Genomic DNA, 21,859 nt, shown 5'->3' on the forward strand with positions numbered 1-21,859 from the left:
CTAGGATGAGGAACACTGGTGTAAATACTTAAGAGTATATCATTCTTTAATGTTGCACCTCTTGCAATTTCCTTTCTTCACTCTAGGGTGAATCAAAACGCATCACCCTGGTCCTCCAGCAGCCACAGTCTGGAGGTCCCCAAGGACACCGGCATGTCGTTCTAGGGAGTCTACCAGGCAAGATAGTGTTACAGGGCAACCAGCTGGCAGCCCTGACCCAAGCCAAGAATGCTCAGGGGCAGCCCGCCAAAGTAGTAACTATCCAGCTGCAGGTGCAACAGCCACAGCAGAAAATCCAGATTGTACCACAGCCGCCAGCATCACAACCGCAGCCGCCCTCAACCCAGCCAGTGACTCTCTCCTCTGTGCAGCAGGCTCAGATAATGGGGCCCGGACAAAGCCCAGGACAAAGACTTTCCGTACCACTGAAGGTCGTGCTGCAGCCGCAGGTGAGACCTCCACAGGTAGCCCCCTGTTGTCCCCTTCAGCAACCACTCATTGTTGAGTGTGGGGTCCTTGGAGTCATGCCTTGGAACTGAAACGCAGGCTTTTATTTCTTTTACTGTGGAGACTTTGGTTAATTATATGAAGAGATTTGAGGGTCACTGTGAGGTTTGGGATAAGAGGTGATTTATCTAATATTTGTCTTCAAGCTGTTTCATTTACAATCTTTTTCCTGATATTGTTGTGGAGTAGAAGTGATTGGCAGTATTCTTTCATTTGGAAGATAAAGAAGTTGTCCTAAACAGGTCAAGTGATTATCACTCCTCCCACCCCACCCCCCACCCCCTACTGGGATAAAGGTACACCAAGAGTAGAATTTGATTTTATTTACTTTTGGCCTAGAGATCAGGATTAGTCATACAATAATGGAGATGTGTATTGACATTAGGAGCATGGTAAAGGATATTGAAGTTTGCTTTGGCACAATTCTTGCCTTTTCTTATCCCCTTTCAACTTAAAAAAAAAACAAAAACAAAAAAAACCACCAGAACAAAACACTTTTTCCCCCCTAATATGTCCAAGTTCGGTAAGAGTTGTTCCGAATCTGATTCTTAAGGAATTAGAGATGGAAAGTTTCCATCCTATCTGCTTTAGAGCTAGATTTTATTTAGGCTATTTAGCTACAAACATATTGAAATTTTAGTGTCTTTATTTCTGTAGGCTGGCTCTTCCCAAGGGGCCTCTTCTGGGCTCTCCGTAGTTAAAGTTCTAAGTGCCAGTGAAGTGGCAGCTTTGTCTTCACCAGCAAGCTCTGCTCCTCATACTGGGGGCAAGATAGGAATGGAAGAAAATCGCAGGCTGGAGCACCAGAAGAAGCAAGAGAAAGCCAATCGGATTGTAGCAGAAGCTATTGCTAGGGCCCGTGCCCGGGGTGAGCAGAATATACCTCGGGTCCTAAATGAGGATGAATTGCCCAGTGTTCGGCCTGAAGAAGAAGGTGAGAAGAAACGCAGGAAAAAGAGCAGTGGGGAGAGGCTCAAGGAAGAAAAGCCAAAGAAGAGCAAAACATCTGGTACCTCTAAAACTAAGGGCAAGAGTAAGCTGAAGTGAGTACAACCCTTTGCTAATTGGTTGGGACATTTGAGGGAAGTGCACTTGTTTTTAAATTAGTAGTGAGGGGTGCCTGGCTGGCTGAGTCGATAGAGCATGTGACTCTTGATCTCAGGGTTGTTAAGTTTGAGCCCCACATTGGGTGTAGAGATTACTTAGGAAAATAAAACTTAAAAAAATAAATCAGTATTAGAGGAACTACTTTTTTTTTTTTTAAAGATTTATTTATTTATTTGAGAGTGAGAGTAGGGGAGAGACACAGAGAGAGAGAGTCTCAAGCAAACTCTGTTCATGGTGCAGAGAGTGATAACGGGCTTGATCTCATGACGCTGAGATCAGGACCTGAATTGAAACCAAGAGTCAGACATTAAACTGGCTGTGCCACCCAGGCACCCCTAGGATCTGCTTGTATTTAGCAGCTATACACATAGTTCAAAGTGATCTATCTGTGACAAGATAGAAAGGCCTTTCTTTTCTTTGTCTCAATGCTTATATGATTTGTTAAACAGAAATGTGCAAATTAGCATATTTTGAAAGAGAAGCAACAAGGCACAGGAAAGATAACTAATTGTTGAATTGGGGGTTAGGATTAAAAGTTGACTGTTTTTATATGTCTTTGTGATTTTGTATCACCGTAGTGTGGAAGAGATTTCTTACTATCCTATACCTACTAGGTATAGCTGCCCTGTTCTTGAATCTCATCTGAACTAGAGAAGATTTTAGCAACCATTGTCAGCCTAAAGGAGTGTCGGCAGAACCAGGGCTTACCACAATCATCTTCTCTTTCCCTTCCGTGTCTTGTAGCTTCACTCCTTTTTCCCTGGCTTCTATCCCTTAGGATTCTTCAGGCTTTGTGGTGGAATTTTAATAATGGTTTATAATTGGAGAGGATTTTTAGCTTAAAAAAAATTTCATATCGCCGGTCTTAGTTAATCCTCAGCAATTGTCAGGCTGGGTATTTTCATCAGTGTTTATATTACAAAAAAGGGACCTAATGTGCAGCTAATGGCAGAACTGGAACTAAAGTGAGGCCTTGTAGTTCTTGGGCCAGGATTCTGTTGTCTTATGCCACTTTCCTTCAGGTATTTGTGAGTATAGTAGTAGAAAGGATTAGTCACATCTGGTTGTAAAGGCCAGCCAGTGGCTTAGGAACCCGAATATCTTCTATTTTCAAACACCTTACTCCCTAATGATGTGTCGTACTGACTGAAGAGCTAGACACTGCTGTTAGGAAGTTTCATATATGATGGTTTAGATTAATTATATTTTTCTTCTCCTAAATGAATTTGACCCTCACTGCAAATGAATTTGGTTTTTCCTTTTTAGCACCATCACTCCTGTGGTGGGTAAGAAGAGAAAGCGTAATACCTCATCTGATAATTCAGATGTAGAAGTCATGCCTGCCCAGTCACCCCGGGAAGATGAAGAAAGCAGCATTCAGGTAAAAGGATTCTGAAAGAACTTAGAAAAATCAAGTTTAATTCTGACAGGCAAACCAGGAATAGATAAAAGAGACTTTAACCCTGTGCATATTTCAAGAATTTTTCTAAAAGAGAGGTAGGCCTAAAAGGTAAAAGAGGTGGGACCTGGTCATGGTTGTGTCTTTTAAAATTTTTATTTTTTAGGCAAAAAGTATATTACCATACTATACAAAAGCAGTAGTCATATTCTGAATTCCAGTGTTTCAGAAACTAAGCAGCTATGAAATTATGCTTCATTGTTGTTATGACTATGTCAGTACTTTGGTTTCTCTTAGAACTGTTCATCTATTCCTTTGCCTTACCTTTTCTACACTTTAGGGTTCTGACTCTGTGAACTGGGTGCTTAGGCACAATGGTTTTTCCTACCTTTTTAAGGTGAGAAACACTGGAAGAGAATAAAAGAAGCTGGACCAGAAGAAGTTTGGTCCTCTGTCTCTGATTGTTGCTTTACAATATCATCTTTGTCTCTGGTTTCCAACCATACACAGAATCTGGTATTAAGATTTGGGAGACCCATGGTACTTCTGAGTAATACTATGGGCCTGGCCAATTTTCTTAGCTACTGTGTCTGAATTTTTCCTTGGTAAATGGAGGCTTGTACTAAACAAACCTTAAGTGCTGCTGTTGTTATTAATACTCAGAAATGCATTCCCTCTTTCTTGATACACTCATTACATTGGCAAACTGATACTTGGGTTTTTCTGGGGAAATTAACATTAAAGACTAGCCAAGATAAAATTGAAAAGGAAAATGAGACAGAAATTTGACTTAACAAACATTAGATATAGTATGAAATAATAATTACTAGGAGTGTGGAATTAGAGAAGAAATAACATTAATAAAGATAATAGAGTCTGGAAATAGATTCAAATGGTTATGAGGATTTAGAATATGAATTAAAATGCCATTTTAAATCAATGAAAAGAAAGAATATTTAATAAATTATGTTAGGACAGCTGGCTACCCATGTAGGAAAAAAATAAAACCAGATTTCTTGTGTCACTTTTTAAACAAATACTAGTTTAATTGAAGTCCAAAGGTAAAACTTGAAATCATGAACTTATTGTAAAACATGGATGAGTTTTTTAAATAATTCTCAGTTTTTTTTTTAAAGATTTTATTTACTTATTTCACAGACAGAGATCACAAGTATATAGAGAGGGAGGCAGAGAAAGAGGGGAAAGCAGGCTCCCTGTTGAGCAAAGAGCCCGATGTGAGGCTCGATCCCAGGACCCTGGGATCATGACCTGAACTGAAGGGAGAGGCTTTAACTCACTGAGTCACCCAGGTGCTCCATTCTCAAGTATTTATAAATAATTCTCTCTTTCAAGGGGGTTTTCAGAAGTCATAAAAGGAAAGATAGATATATTTGACAATGTAAAAATTATGTACATGTAACAAAATTCTACAAATAACATAGTCATTAAGAGCATAAATTCTGCAGCAAGAATTCCTTGGTTCTTATCTTTACTACTTACTAACATCGTCACTTCAGGCAAGTCTATTTAACCTCTTGGTGACCCAATTTCCTTATCTCTAAAATGCAGATAATAATGCCTACCAAATGGGTGGTTAGGAGAATTGACTGGAAGCATTTATAAAGCAATTAGGACAGTGCTTAGCTCATGGTAAGACAGCATAGGAAGAGTTATATATATGTATGTTAAATAAAATAAAGGGTCAGGTTAAGTATGTGTTAAATAATTAGAAGACAAACTGAAGGCAAGTCTTTGTAATAACAAAAATACAAATTTTAAAAGGTGGTGTATTAGTTTGCTAGGGTTGCCATAATAAAATACCACAGACCGTGTGGCTTAAACAGCAAAAACTGATCTTCGCATAGTTCTGAAGTCCAAGATCAAGGAGTCAGCAGGTTTGGTTACCTCTGAGATCTTTCTCTATGGTTTGCAGAAGGCTGCTTTCTTACTATGTCCTTAGATGGTCTTTTCTCAGTGTATATATCCTGGTGTCTTTTTGTGTGTCCACATTTCCTCTTGTAATTATGCCATTCAAGTTGAATTAGGGCTCACTCTACCAGCCTCATTTTATCTTAATCGTCTCTCTAAAACTCTTTCTCCAAATACAGCCACATTCTGAGGTACTAGGGATTAGGGTTTCAACATAAGAATTTTGGGGGATTGGGGGCATTTTTTAAACTCAGTTAATTGTCTGCCTTTGGCTCAGGTCATGATCATAGAGTTCTTGGATCAAGCCCAATGTTGGGCTCCCTGCTTGGCGGAGTCCGCTTATCCCTCTTCCTCTTCCCCTCCCCCTGCTTATGCTCACACTCTCTCTTGCTCGCTTGTTTACTCTCTCTCTTAAATAAATAAATAAAATTTAAAAAACACACACAAAAAACTTAGAGGTTTATAATTCAGCCCATAAGTGGTAATGCCATTGTTGGCAGTGGAGTTCAGGAAAAGGTGCTTTTCACACAGTTGATGGGAGTATTGAGACAATCTTTCTAGCTAGTCAGTATTTCAATATGTAACAAAATTTAAAATGTCAGTGACTTTGGACTCAATGATTATGCACGAAGGAAACTTTCAAAAGTATGTAATGATGCATATGTATTTCAGCAGTATTTGTAATAGCAGAAATGTCCAAAAATTCATTGTCCATAGAGGAGAAATAGTTAATAAAATTCTGAAAATCTGAACCATAGAATACTGCGTGGCAATTAAAAACAACAAAGTAGAAGGGTGCCTGGCAGGCTAAGTCAGTAGAGTATGTGACTCTTGATCTTGGGATCATGAATTGAACCCCCACATTGGGTGTAGATTTATGAACAAACAAACAAACAACTATTAAAAATAATTTTAGGGCGCCTGGGTGGCTCAGTGGTTAAGCCTCTGCCTTCGGCTCAGGTCATGATCTCAGGGTCCTGGGATCGAGTCCCGCATCGGGCTCTCTGCTCAGCAGGGAGCCTGCTTCCTCCTCTCTCTCTCTCTGCCTGCCTCTCTGCCTACTTGTGATTTCTCTCTGTCAAATAAATAAATAAAATCTTAAAAAAAAAAATTTTAAAAACCCCACAAATCTGTTGAAGGACATTTGGGTTGTTTCCATTTTGGAGCTATTATGAGTAAGGCTGCAGTGAACAGTTTTATTACTTCTTGGACATGGGTTTTCATTTCTCCTACCTAAGGAATAGGATTGCTAGACCATAGTAGTTACATAAATAAACATTATAACTCTGTAAGAATCTGTCAACTTCCAAAGTGATTGTGTCATTTTACACTTGCACCAGTAATGACAGTTCCAGTTCCACATCTTCAGTATTTGGTTTTGTCAACTACCCATTCTTTTTGAATACTCTTCTGTAGTATTCCATATCTTGATTATACTATAATTTGTTTAACTAGTTCCCTATTGATGGGCATTAAGATTTTTCTCTGGTCTTCTACTATTACAAGTAATGCTACAAAGATTTGTATATATGTGCAGATTTATTCGTAGGGTAGTAACTTTGAAGTGAAATTTCTAGACCAAAGGGTATTGTCAGATTTTCTTTTATAGAGGTTATGCCCATGTGTAGTCTAACCAACAATGTATGTGCAAGTTCCTATTTCAGTATTTGATCAGACTTGCTGCTTTTTACCAGTCTGTTAGGTAGGTGCAAAAAAAGAAAAAAGATATCTCAATTTAGGTATCAGTTATAATTTATTATGAGTGTGAGCATCTTTTTACATTTAAAGCCATTTGTGTTTTTTTCCTACTAACTGTCTATTTATCGTATTTGCCCATCTTTCTGCTCTGTTATGGGTCTTTTTATTAGTTACTCAAAAGAACTCTGTGCTTAGGAAATGGAGTATTTGGTGTTTTCCCCATCAGTTTATTATTTTTCTCAACTTCGTTATAATATGTATATATCTCAAATTTTTTGCAAGGTAAAATTGATCAATTTATTAGAAACGTATTTCCTACTGCCAGATTATAAAAAATTCTTCCACACTTTCTTTTAGAAATGTTACATCTTTTTAAGATTTTTTTAAAAAGATTTTATTTATTTATTTGTCAGAGAGAGAGAGAGAGAAAACACAAGCAGGGGGAGAAGCAGGCAGAGGGAGAAGCAGGATTCCCCACTGAGCAAGGAACCTGATGTGGGACTTAATCCTAGGACCCTGGGATCATGACCTGAGCCAAAGTCAGACTTAACCGACTAAGCCACCCAGGCATCGCCTTTCTAAGATTTGTAAAAAGATTTTGGAAATCCTTTATTTTTATGTAATTTAGTTTCTTTCAACCTCTAAATAGCTAGCCATTTGTTTCCAGTCCCATTTATAGAATAATCTACTTTTCCCTCACCGATTAGAAGTGCTATTTTTATCATGTTCTATATCCACCTAGTATTTTAGTCTGTATTTGGACATTATTTCATTGACCTGTTTATCTTTTCTTAGAGAGGTTCCAACCTTTGTTAATTGGTATAGCTCTTTTGTGTCCTTAATATCTGGTAAGGCCAAGCACACTTTTCCTGTTTTTCCTGGTTATTCTTTAGTGTTTATTTCTCTCTTTGACTTTTTGAATCAGTTTATCTAAATAAAAAGTTCTGTTAATTTTATTTTGTCATTTTTATGTAATGCATATAATTAGAATTAAGTCTTATTGTAGGACATTGTATTTTATTATTTTTAATTTTATTTATTATTTTATTATTATTATTTTATTATTCAAGTTCTCTTTTGGCCTCCTGGAGTGTTTTAAAGTTTTTTTCATATAGATTTTACATATTTCTTACTAACTTTAATTTTTTAGATAAGTAATCTTTTTGTTTTTTTATGTAGAATTCTTTCTTTCTTTTTTAAGATTTTATTTATTTATTTGACAGAGCACAAGGAGGGGGAACAGCAGAGGGAGGAGTAGAAGCAGGCTCTCCTCTGAGCAGGGTACCCAGTGCAGAGCTCAAACCCAGGACCCTGAGATCATGACCTGAGCCAAAGGCAGATGCTTAACTGAGCCACCCAGTGCCTCGAATCTTTCCTTTCATTATGTTTTATGGCTCAGTTTACATAAGAATGATAGTTTTAAAAATTGATTTTATGCCAGGGAAGTTTGCTTAATTTCTGTAGTTCTGTGTCTAATAATTCATTTAATTTGTTTGGGTTTTTCAGAGATATAATCATGATTGAAAAATAATCTTTTTTTAAAAAAAAACTATTTATTTATTTGACAGACAGAGATCACAAGTAGGCAGAGAGGCAGGCAGAGAGAGAGAGCGGAGGAAGCAGGCTCCCTGCCGAGCAGAGAGCCCGATGTGGGGCTTGATTCCAGGACCCTGGGAACATGACCTGAGCCGAAGGCAGAGGCTTTAACCCGCTGAGCCACCCAGGCACCCCTGAAAAATAATTTTATCTTTCTATCCTTCCCAACTTTTTATCATGAACTACAAAGTATTACTTAAATTACTTAATTAAAAAATATTTTACTCGGGGTGCCTGGGTGGCTCAGTCAGTTGAGCATCTGACTCTCGGTTTCAGCTCAGGTTGTCATCTCAGGGTTTTGAGATTGAGCCCCAAGTCCAGCTCTATGCTCAGTGTGGAGTCTGCTTGGCACTTTTTCCCTCCCCTAGGTCTGTGTGCAATGTGCATGCACACTCTGTCTCCAAAATAAATAAAATATTACAAAAGTGTTTTTTCAACCACTTGAAAGAATAACGTAAATCTAAAATGTATTGATGCGGGAAAACTCCCCTAAAAAGTACTGTTAACAAAAAGGTAAGTAGCAGGGACGCCTGGGTGGCTCAGTTGGTTGGGCAGCTGCCTTCGGCTCGGGTCATGATCCCAGCGTCCTGATATCGAGTCCCACATCAGGCTCCTTGCTTGGCGGGGAGCCTGCTTCTCCCTCTGCCTGTACTGCCACTCTGCCTGCACTGTGCTTGCTCTCTCTCTCTCTCTCTGGCAAATAAATAAAATCTTTAAAAAAAAATGGTAAGTAGCAGAACAATGCTGTAATCATCATATAGTATGATTCTATTTATTAAAACAAAAAAACCTTAGAACTAAAACAGAAAGCAAAATTAGTAACAAAACATTCTTGCACCTTGGCACTTCAGGGTTGCTCCTTATAGAAAGCACATTGTACCCTTCATTTTACCAGAGTTTCTTGGCAGTAGTATCCAGGTTACTTTCAGGTGGATTCTAGTTCTTTGAAAAAACAGTTTGGCAAATTAATTTGTATTTGGTACATAAAGAATATGGTTTGATATCACATAATTTTGTAAATAAGCTCTTTATCTTTTTGGCTTGGTTTTTCGTAGGGATTTTGGAGTAAAATAAATATATGACTATAGGCAAATAGTTTTAAAGGTTTTTCTCTTTGATATATCTACATAGTTATTTTAACCATTCTTTCCGCTACAGAAAAGACGCTCAAACCGCCAAGTTAAGCGAAAAAAATATACGGAGGATCTGGATATAAAGATCACAGATGATGAAGAAGAAGAAGAAGTGGATGTAACTGGTCCAATAAAAACTGAGCCTATCCTCCCTGAACCCGTGCAGGAACCAGATGGCGAGACTTTGCCTTCCATGCAGTTCTTTGTGGTAAGCTGAGAACTTAAGCAATATGAGAGGTTGTCCTGCTCCTCACAGTCTCTGTTGACTAACTGCATTTTTTGCTACAGGAGAATCCCAGTGAAGAAGATGCAGCCATAGTAGACAAAGTGCTTTCTATGCGGATTGTGAAGAAGGAGGTAAGGCCTTAACCCTTCATGTCAACCCATAATGCTGCATTCACAGGCTCTATTTAATAAACACCTTTGGATGCCAGGATATATTAGTAAAGTATAGTTATGGTGGAGGGAAGTTACCTAGAAAATAGGAACTGTCTTATTGCCTCTTCTTTTGGTTTTCTGTTTAAGATGAATAGACTTATTTTTTCCAGCTGTCAGATCTCTTGTATTGGAGTACTAGGTTAGTTCTTTAATCCCTCAGTCACTAATACACTCTAGGAACATTGGTATGAAGCTCTACCATGAGTAGTGAAAATTAAAGCTTCTTTCTTTGACAAATAAGGTTATTAATAACTATGATTTCTTTCTTCTCAGCTTCCTTCTGGACAGTATACTGAGGCAGAAGAATTCTTTGTCAAGTACAAGAACTAGTATGTGATCTGTGCAAAAAGCTTTTCACCCTAAACCCACAGGGTTGTAAAAAGTTCTCCTGTATAGTCCATCCTGGGTGGGAATGTGTCCCTTTTTAATAGTCTCCTAGCCCAATTGTTGTTTTCTTTTGAGGAAAATGTCTATTCAGAGAGGAGTTTGGGAATTGTGTTTCTCTTCCTGTTTCCCAACAGGAAGGGTGGGGTAAGGGTGGTTCCTGATAAAATCCCTTGTGATTCTCTATACCTTAATTTAACATTATGACCTTTCTACTCAGACTGGTCAGTGGACCAGCAGAATTAGCATCATTTGGGTGCTCGTTAGAAATGTGAACTTTCAAGCCTGCCCCAGACCAGGTGTTTGTGTGCAAAATCAGTCTTAAGAAGCACTTACCATTGTGCCTGCTTCTGGCTTATCCCCAAATCTAGCCTACCCTTTCTCACAGCATGACCAGCTATTTCCATCCCCTTCAGCTCCTATCTACACTGTGAATGGGCTACCATCTCCCAACTAGAGAAGGATAAAAGGATCCATCAAAAACTAAAGCGCTTCAAAACCAAAATGGCTCAGATGAGACACTTCTTCCATGAGGTAATTAGGAATAGGTATTGCCTATCGTTTATTTCACAGAAGCAAAAATTATTGGGGTTATCAGTCTTGACTGATTACTTAAGACATATTTGTTTTGTGTACATGGGTATGAAGTCTTAATTTTGATCATTGGACTTTCCTAATTTAGTTGCCCCATGCTTTGTTTTACTAGGTCTAAATTAGGTCTTTTTATAAGTTTGTAGGATGTTTTGGTATTGACTTACTCAGTATTCATGAAGTATTTTCAAGATGGATTTTAAACTGACCTCTCATCCACTTGAGGCATTCTTCTTCTAATGTCAATCTAGCCGTTGATGGTTTCTGTAGGCATAAGCAACCGTTTCATTAGGAAAGAACATTTATTTTTTAAAATTTCTAATCCACTGTAACAAGAAATGGTGATATAGGAGATTTAATTTCCCATAACTATTCCTTTTTTTTTTTTTAATTTTTTATTTATTTATTCGACAGAGATCACAAGCAGGCAGAGAGACAGTCAGAGAGAGAGAGAGGAAGGGAAGCAGGCTCCCCGCTGAGCAGAGAGCCCGATGCGGGGGCTCGATCCCAGGACCCTGAGATCATGACCTGAGCCGAAGGCAGAGGCTTTAACCCACTGAGCCACTCCTCCGCCCCTCCCATAACTGTTCTTAACTACTGGATAAACACTGGAGTATGCATTAAGGGTCCCTTTTTTCTTTTTTTTTTAAGATTCCATTTATTTATTTGACAGAGATCACAAGTAGGCAGAGAGGCAGGCAGGGAGAGAGAGGAGGAAGCAGTCTCTCCGTGGAGCAGAGAGCCCAATGTGGGGCTCAATCCCAGGACCTCGGGATCACGGCCCGAGCCGAAGACAGAGGCTTTAACCCACTGAGCCACCCAGGCACCCCTCCCATAACCGTTCTTAACTACTGGTAAACACTGGAGTATGCATTAAGGGTCTTTTGAGCCATAGTTTAACTGTCCATTTTGCTTTGAAAGCTTTGTGTATATATATATGCCTTTGCTGAATTGGGGTTTGTCATCTTTAGCATATATATAGAACTGCGTGCCTTGAGAAGACAGATTCTTTTTCAAAGCTTCTTAGAGCTAAAGGGAAAAAGTTCTAATAAGAAAGATTGAAGGAAGGAACTAAATGCATAGTTTTAGCAAAAAACCCCTCAGTTCTGCCTGAATATATATGATAAAGCTAACTTGACCACCAGGTTTGCAAATAAATTAACTATTTCTCATCACCTGGAGAGGGCAAGTAGGACCATGTAGTTTTATAATTTCTTTTTATATGAAAGTAATAATTGGGTTGTGTTTTTTCATCTATGTTCTTTTAAAACATAATTTGTGAAATGTACAATGAAACTGTAATACCATTCCAGCCGATATTAGATGTACAATTTGTGACTCTTGAACCAGTCTCTACTAACTCATATGCCAATTAAATCTTCATATATAGGTAGGCTATTTAACCAAATCAGTCATTCATTTATTCATCATTTATCATGTGCTAGTTTTTATGGAGAACAAACCAGATATGGACTGTGTTACCATACAGCTCACCGTCTAATTGGGGAGAGAGAAATATTAAAAAATAATTCTAATTGTGTTAAGTGCCAGAAAAGAAAGAGCACAAGGAGCCATAAGGGGAGGGGGAGGAAACACCTACTTTGGATAATTAGGGAAGACTTACCTGAGAATTGAATTATGAATAAGAGCAAGGCTATGAATCCATGTAAATAATATTGCTGGCATGGGAATTAGCATATATGAAGGCCCTGAGACAGGGTGAGGCACTGAAAACAAGGTACAGTTGAACAAAAAAGAGTGAATGGCCCAAAATGAGATCAGAAATTTAGGCAGGCAGTGCATACAGACCTTTTAAGCAGTCTGGTTTTAATTTTGTTTTTATTCTAAGTGCAAAGGAAAATCAATACATTGTTTCAAACAGGTCAAAGACATAATCCAGTGATCACTTTTAAAAGATCACCTAGACTTTGGAGAATGGATTGAAGAAGAGTAAGCATGAAAGTATGAAGAGCAGTAAGAAAGCAGTTGAAGATTTCTAAATAGGAAATATCATGGCTTAAAAGTAGAATGGTTTCAAGTGGATAGAATGGATAGATTAGAATTGACAGGGCTTGGTATGGTGGCTTAAAATGATAGGTAGTGGTCTGAGCAAATGGGTTCAGGTGGCATCTATTAAAGTATCAAAGATGTTAGAAGAAGCTGATTCGGGGAAATCAAGAATTTAGCTGGGTGGCCCATTTCTTAAGCATCTGTTTTCAGGGTAGCTGGGTGGCTCAGTGGGTTAAGCCTCTGCTTTCAGCTCAGGTCATGCTCTCAGGGTCCTGGGATCAGTGCCCACATCGGGCTCTCTGCTCAGCGGGCAGCCCAGCCCACTTACCCCTCTCTCTGCCTGCTTCTCTGCCTGCTTGTGATCTCTCTCTGTCAAATAAATAAAATTTTGAAAAAAAAAAAGAATCTGCTTTTGCCTCAGGTCATGATCCCAGGGTCCTGGGATCGAGCCCTGCATCAGGCTCCCTGCTCAACAGGAACTTTCTTCTCCCTCTTCTACTCCCCCTGCTTGTGTTCCCTTTCTTGCTTGTCTCTCTGTCAAATAAATAAATAAAATCGTTAAAAATTTTTTTTTAGTTTAGACTATGTTAACCTTAAAATTCCTTAACCTATCTCTAGTAAGCACAGATACACAAATCTGGATTTTTCAGGTTGCAATTAAAATTTGGATTTTGTCAGCATATAAATAGTTATTAAAACCTTAATAATGATTAAAGCCACCTGAGGGGGGAAGGATTTCTATACATTCTAATAGTTCTGTATTTTTTTATGAAAGTTCTTTCTGTAATAGTATGGATGTGAGCCCAGAACTAAGGCTTTAAGGCTTTTCCCAAATATAGAGGTCCAGGTGAAGGAGAAGGAACTGTATGCCAGAGTGGCAGGAGAAAGATTAGGAAGCAAAGTCACGAAAAGCAAGAAGGAAAAGTGTCTTAATAAGGAAGAGTTTTTTCCTTAAAGTTTCTTTAAGATCTTTCTTTGGAGTCTTTGGTTATTTGTTTTCAGATACCACCCAAAGTTGGATACCAATGATTTAGAAGAAAAAGAACCAGTGAAGGTGATCAAGAATTGGCTAAAACCAAAATAAAGGGGGAAGGGCTATTGACAAAAGTGTAGTGTCTCAGAAAACCCAAGGGTTTTTAAAGGAGAGAATTAGGAATTGTGGAATACTTCGTAGAAGTTAAGTGAGATGAGGACAGAAATGTTCCATTATATTTGGCAATTTGGAGATTATTAATAACATCAAGAGTAATTTAGTTGTGTGAAGGAAGTGGAAGGTAGAGTGGAGTAGCTGCTTGGGTATGAAGCAGAACAGAAAAATAGTTGCAGGCAGATGAAGAATAAAGGAGGTCTTTTTAAGATGTGAAATAGTAGAATATATCTGTGTGTTTATGGGAATGATCCAAGAGAGAGTTTCCTAAGAGGCTGAGAAGGGGTAGAATCCAGAGAATATATGGAGAGAATGACCTCTGTTAGAAGACACTTACTCTGGTCATAGGTGACAAGATAGGTGCAGATTTAAGTTTTTAAAAAGGATTTTATATGGTGAAAATGGTGGGGGGACTCCCTTCTGAAGGCATCTTTTTAAAAAAAATTTTGAAGTGAGATCACCAGGTAAAGGTGGGATGGAAGGTTGGGTTTACTGGACAGTGATCTTTTGGTCTTACTGTTTGTTTCATAACTCCTCTAGGATGAAGAACCCTTCAATCCAGACTATGTAGAAGTGGATAGGATATTGGATGAGTCTCACAGTATTGACAAAGACAATGGGGAGGTGAGTTGGGGCATGGTAGAACATTGATGGTCTCAGAGATTTCTACTGGTCTGCTTGCTCATCCTTTATTATGAAGATATGGCTGAGAAATCCCTTAGACAAAAAGGTATTTTTGAGTTTTTCTGAGGCCTCCTTAGAATGATACTGGGAAGGGGCACCTCGGTGGCTCAGTGGGTTAAGCCGCAGCCTTCGGCTCGGGTCATGATCTCAGGGTCCTGGGATTGAGTCCTGCGTCGGGCTCTCTGCTCAGCGGGAAGCCTGCTTCCTCCTCTCTCTGCCTGCCTCTCTGTCTACTTGTGATCTCTCTCTGTCAAATAAATAAATAAAATCTTAAAAAAATAAAAAAAGAATGATACTGGGAAGGTAAGGGAATAGGGAGAGAGGCTAAAAGGAAAGCTTCTCATAAAGTCAAACATTGAGCGCTGTAAGTACCAGGAGCTATATTAACAAGTACTCCTTCACCTTGATCTTGTTTTCTCTTAGATTTTATATGGGAGACCCCTGACGTCCGGTTAAAGGTTATAGAAGGGGAGAGGAATAGGGATACTTCACAAATCTCCATATTTATAAATATAAAAATGCCTCCACAGACTCCTAGCTTTCTCCATATCACTGAGAGTTACTTTTTGAACTTACCATCAATTGAATACATTTTCATTTATCATTAAAACCAATCTACTGCATCTGAATCTATACTTTTAAACAGAATATGGAATTGCACTCCCACAGATTCACATTCAGTAGATCTTTAGGTGTGACCCAGAGATCTGGATTTTTAAGTTGTTCTCTAAGAGATTGTCAAACATAGCTTGATTTGGGAATCACTGCACTAAAGCTCTGTTAGCAGATTGGTCATGTGCTAAAACTAACCTGTTGATACAGTTTCATAAATCAGTTTTTTCATTTTCCAAATAAGTTGAAAAGATCTAAGCCACCAGTGAATTCAACATTGTGTCTTTTTAAATATATTTCAAACTTAGACTATGAATCACCATTCCCTTAGAAACTATCGGTTTCTTTTCACTTCAGCTATAAGTTCTTGGTAGGGCCATATTTCATCAAGTTTTTATCACATCTGACCGTTACTCCTTACCCCGTGACCAGTAGAGAACAACACAACTTAATTAAAATGTCAGTGCCAGTGGTGAGCTAGGCTCACTCACAAGCTAAATGACATGTGTCCATATATCACCCTTATGGATTCTAAGAATCAGAAGTCTTCCCTCTCTAAAATTCTATGTTTACTCTATTTTAGAAGCCTTTAGGGTCATTCAGAACCTTAGACATCCAAGGCCTATTACAGTTCATTGTCTTCAGATCCTGACAAGCATGCCTCAGAAAACACATTTTCTGCCTTTATGGGTTGGGGTGGGAGTTACTGTTTATTGTTCATTAGCAGGAGGTGAGTGGGGAATGGACCAGTTTTTAGAATGGACATGTTAGCTACTATTAAATTCTTGTCATTTTTAGGATCTCAGCCTTATCAGTCTTGAACATCTTGTGCTCTTACCAACATACTTACCACTCTTAAAAAAGCAGTTGATCTTTGGACTGTTGGAAATGGCAAGACAGATGAAAATGTTTTAGTTTCCTGGTGCTATAAATTGTGCTCCAATATTGGATTACAACATTCTGTGAACCCAATTTTCCCCCTCCCCAAAATAAGTTTAATTGGACATCCTTTTACATGACCTAAGAGTGGAAAACCAGATTATAAATAAGTCCTTGGAAAAGTAAGTTAAGATGCCGGAAATATGTTATCTGGACAAATGGCTTTATGTAGGAAATGACCTGTGTCACTATAATTAAGGAAATAGGGAAAGAGCAGCTAGATTAATTCTAGAGATTCCTTGATCTATAATTCTGTTGAGGTGCTTATATCTTCAGACTTCTTGCTGGCTGTTTTAGGGGTATTCTGTGAAATGGTACTAGAGATTCTTACTGATTACACTAGGCCCCATCTAATCCTTTTTTCTTTCTTTCTTTTCTTTTTTTTTTTTTAAGATTTTATTTATTTGACAGAGATCATAATTAGGCAGATAGGCAGGCAGAGAGAGAGGAAGGGAAGCAGGCTCCCTGCTGAGCAGAGAGCCCGATGTGGGGCTCAATCCCAGGACCCTGGGATCATGACCTGAGCCGAAGGCAGAGACTTTAACCCACTGAGCCACCCAGGTGCCCCTAATCCTTCTTTTTTCATATAGACCAAAAATAGAAATACAGTCAGGGCAGTGATCAGTTTGAGTCATGAGAACAGGAGCCATTTTACCCCAGGTCACTGCCTGTCCCTTTGCAGCAGAACACATATATAGAGCACAGTACTGTAGTTAGAGCTTTAGTATTTGCCCCTCCTCTCTTCTCTCTTGTTACCTGTCTTCAGTGACACCTCTCCTAGTTACCTCCTAGCTCACAAGCAAATCTCTTTTCCACCATATGACTTCTTTTTGGAGTAGCAACTGCACTCAGAGCTACAGAAGCTCTGAAGCCCAGGGATTTCAACCCTGCTTTGCTCTAATGGGTTAATCCATTCCTCACTTAGGAAAGTAGCCTGGCTTCCACTCTTTCACTGTATTAAATTTGGTGTCAGGATAATAGTATGAAGCAGAGCCCTATCTTTCAGTTTCAACCTAATTCAACATAATGTTGGAAAAGCATTTGTTTTATTTTATTTTTTGCATTTTCATGGTTGATGAGCATAATGTTTCAGTGCTTAGTGTTTTAGAAACTGCTGGGTATAACTTTGCCTCTTAGAACAGATTCTGATAAATTGCTTGGAAAAATGATCCAAGCCATGAATAGTACAGTGCCTCAGCAGGTGAGCCTATGATTGGTATTCCCAGCCTATTTTTTAAAGTATATTTTTCTTTTTAAAGATCTTATTTATTTATTTGACAGACAGAGATCACAAGCAGGCAGAGAGGCAGGCAGAGAGAGAGGAGGAAGCAAGCTCCCTGCTGAGCAGAGAGCCCGATGCAGGGCTCAATCCCAGGACCCTAGGACCATGACCTGAACCAAAGGCAGCGGCTTTAACCCACTGAGCCACCCAAGCGCCCCTCCCAGCCTATTTTTTAAAGCACTTTCTAGGTATTAACACTTTGTGATCTGATTCTGTAGTCAAATTCTTACCCTTTGGGGCACCTGGGTGTCTCAGTTGTTGGGCATCTGCCTTTGGCTCGGGTCATGATCCCAGGGCCCTGGGATCGAGCCCCACGTCAGGCTCCCTGTGGGAAGCCTGCTTTCCCTCTCCCACTCTCCCTGATGTGTTCTTGTTCTCACTGTCTGTCTCTCTGTCAAATAAATCAATAAAATCTTTAAAAAATAATTCTTACCCTTTAATAACAGCAGAGAACACAGAATCAGTTTATTAAGGCTTTTAGCTTTTTCTCTCTTAGCCTGTAATTTACTACCTGGTGAAATGGTGCTCGCTGCCCTACGAGGATAGTACGTGGGAGCTGAAAGAGGATGTTGATGAGGGCAAGATACGAGAATTTAAGCGGATTCAGTCAAGACACCCAGAACTGAAAAGAGTAGTAAGTACATTTGCAATTAGAATGTAAAGTCCATGTAGGTAATGATTTAGTTTTTATTTATAGAAGTTTATGTAGTTGTTTTAGCGTTTAATATAGAAATTTTCAAACATATACAAAAGTAAAAGAAACAGTATAGTCTACTAATTTCCAGATTATTTTAAAGCAAATCCTAGATTCCTTTACTTCATCTTTAAGTATTTCAGTGTTTATGTCCAAAGGTAAAACCACTTTTATACCTGAGAAAATTTAACCATTCCTAAATATCAACAAATAACCAATTGCTATATATATTTCCCTGATTATATTCTAATTTTTGTTAAATTGTTTAGATTGGATTTTGAATAAAGGTATATATAGTGCTGTCAGTTAATGTGTCTCAAATATCTCTTAGTATTAGTTTCCCCCTACTTTATAATTTCTCTTGAAGAAATCAGGTAGTTTGTTCTCTAGGGTTTTCCATAGTCTGAAGTTTACCAGTTACTCCCCTCTTGGAAACTTCTAATGTGTTCTCTGTTATTATTTTACATAAATGGTTAGATATAGAACAGTGGTGTCCACTGGAACTTTTTAGCACTGTGCTTAATGTAGTAGCCAATAGCTACATTGCACATGCTCAGTAATCACATTTGGCTAGTGTCAGATGTAAAACATCATCATAGTTCCATTAGTATCACTCTTTTAAAGGCTTGATCAAATGGGGAAGGGAGACACTAAATCTATTTCATAGGTGATTCTATCAGGTTGTCTTTTGTGATATTATTAGTCATTTATGATCATTGCCTCGGCCTGTTCTTTAAGGATTTCAAAATGATGTTATTTTAATTATATCATGTTTTTACTTACTAGCTAGAATCTCCTATAAAAGGAAATAATGATTCATGTACTGTTTGGTTACTCTGAGGTACAGATGATATAGGAAAAGAAGATAAATGCTTTGTTTTCTTTCTTTATTTCTCAGATATCAAAATAATGAAGTAGTTCTCTTGCATTCTCCAAAAGTGACCAGTGGTTTTGGTTTTCCTCTTTTATTAAGTTTCTTAAACTTTATTTTAGTTTAAACTTTATTATGAATTCATGAATTTGAATATATTTTAAATGTTTTTAAATCGATTTTGGCTCCTAGAACTCCCTAGTAAGTTTGCCTAATTTTTTTAGTGTCTTCACCCCATTTATTCAAATTTTCTCTTTTGTAGAATCGTCCACAGGCAAGTGCCTGGAAGAAGTTGGAGCTGTCACATGAGTATAAAAACAGAAACCAGTTACGGGAATATCAGTTGGAAGGGGTCAACTGGCTGCTCTTTAATTGGTATAACAGGTACAGAAAAGAGTAGGCCCATGAAATGTAGGCTTGGCCTGGAATTATTTTTATCTCTTTTCTGTTGAAATAGTTCCTTTTACGTATTTTTTAAAAAGATGTATCTTTTGACATGCTTTTCTTTTTCCATGATGAATCTTCAGGCAGAACTGTATCCTGGCTGATGAGATGGGACTGGGCAAAACTATCCAGTCCATTGCCTTCTTGCAGGAGGTTTATAATGTGGGCATCCATGGCCCCTTCCTGGTCATTGCCCCACTGTCCACAATTACTAACTGGGAGCGAGAATTCAATACATGGACAGAAATGAACACTATTGTATACCATGGCAGTCTGGCCAGCCGTCAGATGATTCAGCAATATGAAATGTACTGCAAAGATTCACGGGTGAGTTGTAGATCATGGGAATGTAATAGTTCAGAGAGAGTAGGCCAAGGTACCTGGTATTTTAGAGGCTTTTATATGAATAAAAGACTAGTATTGAGATTTTCTGAAGTGACTTAATGGCATTTTGTTTAGATTGCACAGGGAATTTTTTCTTTGACTTTTGTTCTTTTGATCCAGTGGACATTTTGATTCAGTGGAAGTTCTATTTATGAATACATGCATTTTAAATAGAATTTTATTGGCATTGAGTTTTCATCAAGAAGTATTGAGGTGATGAACTTAAGCTACTTCCTCTCTTTCTTTAAAGACTACTAAAATTTTTCATTCAGATTAGTTCTTTTGTTCTATACAAATTTGAAAATAAAAATTTGAATCATTCATCCTTTGTTAGTCACATTTGTGCTTTTAATTTTGTTAAACTGATTCAATTCTCCTGTCTGTTTTTAAAAAAAAATTTTTTTTTAGATTTTATTTGACAGAGATCACAAATAGGCAGAGAGGCAGGCAGTGGCGGGGAGTGGGGGGGAAGCAGGCTCCCTGCTGAGCAGAGAACCCGATGCGGGACTTGATCCCAGGACTCTGAGATCATGATCTGAGCCGAAGGCAGAGGTTTAACCCACTGAGCCACCCAGTCACCCCTCTCCTGTCCATTTTTAGACAGTAACGGTATTACCTGTTTCACTTTCAGTCTTGTCTTGTATATCTCAACAGTGCCCAATATTTGTGGATTTCAGTGTTTACTACCAAAAGATCTAGATCTGAGATAAATGAACTAGGCACACAGCAGAGTCGAAAGTGTCCAGCTTTATACAGTGAGGTGTGTCATTTTCCCAAGAAACTGATAGCTTAAGGAAACATTGTGTCTTAGGTTCAGTGATTTGGCACTATTTATCAGGAAAATACACAGCAGCAGAGATCGGGGGTGGTGCTGTTTGTATTTCCTACTAAGCCTGCTTGAATATAGAAAAGAGAATGTGTAATGCAGAAGAGGTCCTCACTTAGAGGACATTAGGCCTTTTTTAACTTTATTGCCTTCATGCTTAGGGGCGCCTCATCCCAGGCGCATACAAGTTTGATGCCCTGATCACCACTTTTGAGATGATTTTGTCAGACTGTCCTGAGCTTCGTGAGATTGAATGGCGTTGTGTCATCATTGATGAGGCCCATCGGCTAAAGAACCGTAATTGCAAGCTGCTTGATAGCCTCAAGCACATGGACCTGGTGAGTTCTTTATGTTGACTTATGGGTGGAAACACCTGGAATTAAAATAATCCTAATTCCCTGTGGAATTACTGTAACAAATTTAGCAGAGAAAAAACATTAGGATCTTACTATTGGGTGGTGGGTATGGCCTATGGGAATGGACACCTGAAAGTCATATAAAAGTCCTATAAACTTTAGAATTAGAAGATAGTTGTATGTTAGCAGTTCTTAATCAGGTGGAGAGGTGGGATACAATATTAGTTACCTAGTGCGACATAATGAATACCCTAAAACTTGGCTTAAAGCAACAACTGTTATTTTTTATGATCCTCTAGGTCAGCAACTTGGGCTGGGCACAGCTAGGCCATCCCTTTTATGGTCTTGCCTGTAGTCAGTAATGTGGCTCCTGCTGGCAGTTGGTGGGCTTCTGGGTCATCTACCATATGACCTGTCATCCTCCAGTAGGCCAGACTTTGCTTCTTGACATGGTGGAGTCAGGGTAGTATCCAGAAAGGGCAAAGGCAGAAGTTGCAAGGCCTTTGAGGTATATGCTCTGAAACTCACAATATCACTTCTGCTACATTCTCTTTGTCAGAGCAAGCCACAAGGCAAGCCCAGATTCAAGGGGTGAACCTTGATAGGAGGAACTACAAAGAATTAATGGCCATATTTAATCCAGCACAGGTACATTCCCTAGAGGGGGACATATTAGGATATCTGTGGGGAGTTGAGTGTGGAAAGGCCTATGTAATTGGAAAAAAAACCCATATGTTTGAATATTTCTTCATTTGCTTATAATCTTAATATTTAAATTCTTGTTAAATAATATCAAGGCTTTTGTTTTTTGTCTTTGTTTTTGTTTTT

At 38.5% G+C, this 21,859-nt stretch overlaps 1 protein-coding gene across 6 annotated transcripts in view; it reads left to right on the forward strand.

The window, feature by feature from the left end:
* Nucleotides 1-21,859, forward strand: part of CHD8 (chromodomain helicase DNA binding protein 8) — a 62,285-nt gene that overhangs the window by 22,464 nt on the left and 17,962 nt on the right. For all 6 annotated transcript variants that reach the window (XM_013059458.2, XM_013059462.2, XM_004758570.3 and 3 more), the window contains exons 3-14: nt 87-449; nt 1,165-1,550; nt 2,881-2,995; nt 9,395-9,577; nt 9,658-9,726; nt 10,081-10,136; nt 10,608-10,725; nt 14,480-14,563; nt 17,953-18,090; nt 19,284-19,405; nt 19,549-19,792; nt 20,837-21,013. In XM_013059458.2, coding sequence (XP_012914912.2) covers nt 87-449; nt 1,165-1,550; nt 2,881-2,995; nt 9,395-9,577; nt 9,658-9,726; nt 10,081-10,136; nt 10,608-10,725; nt 14,480-14,563; nt 17,953-18,090; nt 19,284-19,405; nt 19,549-19,792; nt 20,837-21,013 — 2,055 coding nt within the window. The remainder of the gene's footprint in view (nt 1-86; nt 450-1,164; nt 1,551-2,880; nt 2,996-9,394; nt 9,578-9,657; nt 9,727-10,080; nt 10,137-10,607; nt 10,726-14,479; nt 14,564-17,952; nt 18,091-19,283; nt 19,406-19,548; nt 19,793-20,836; nt 21,014-21,859) is intronic.

This window comes from Mustela putorius, unplaced genomic scaffold (genome assembly GCF_011764305.1).
Source record: "Mustela putorius furo isolate JIRA1106 unplaced genomic scaffold, ASM1176430v1.1 tig00003896_pilon_pilon_pilon, whole genome shotgun sequence".
Lineage (NCBI taxonomy): Eukaryota > Metazoa > Chordata > Mammalia > Carnivora > Mustelidae > Mustela > Mustela putorius.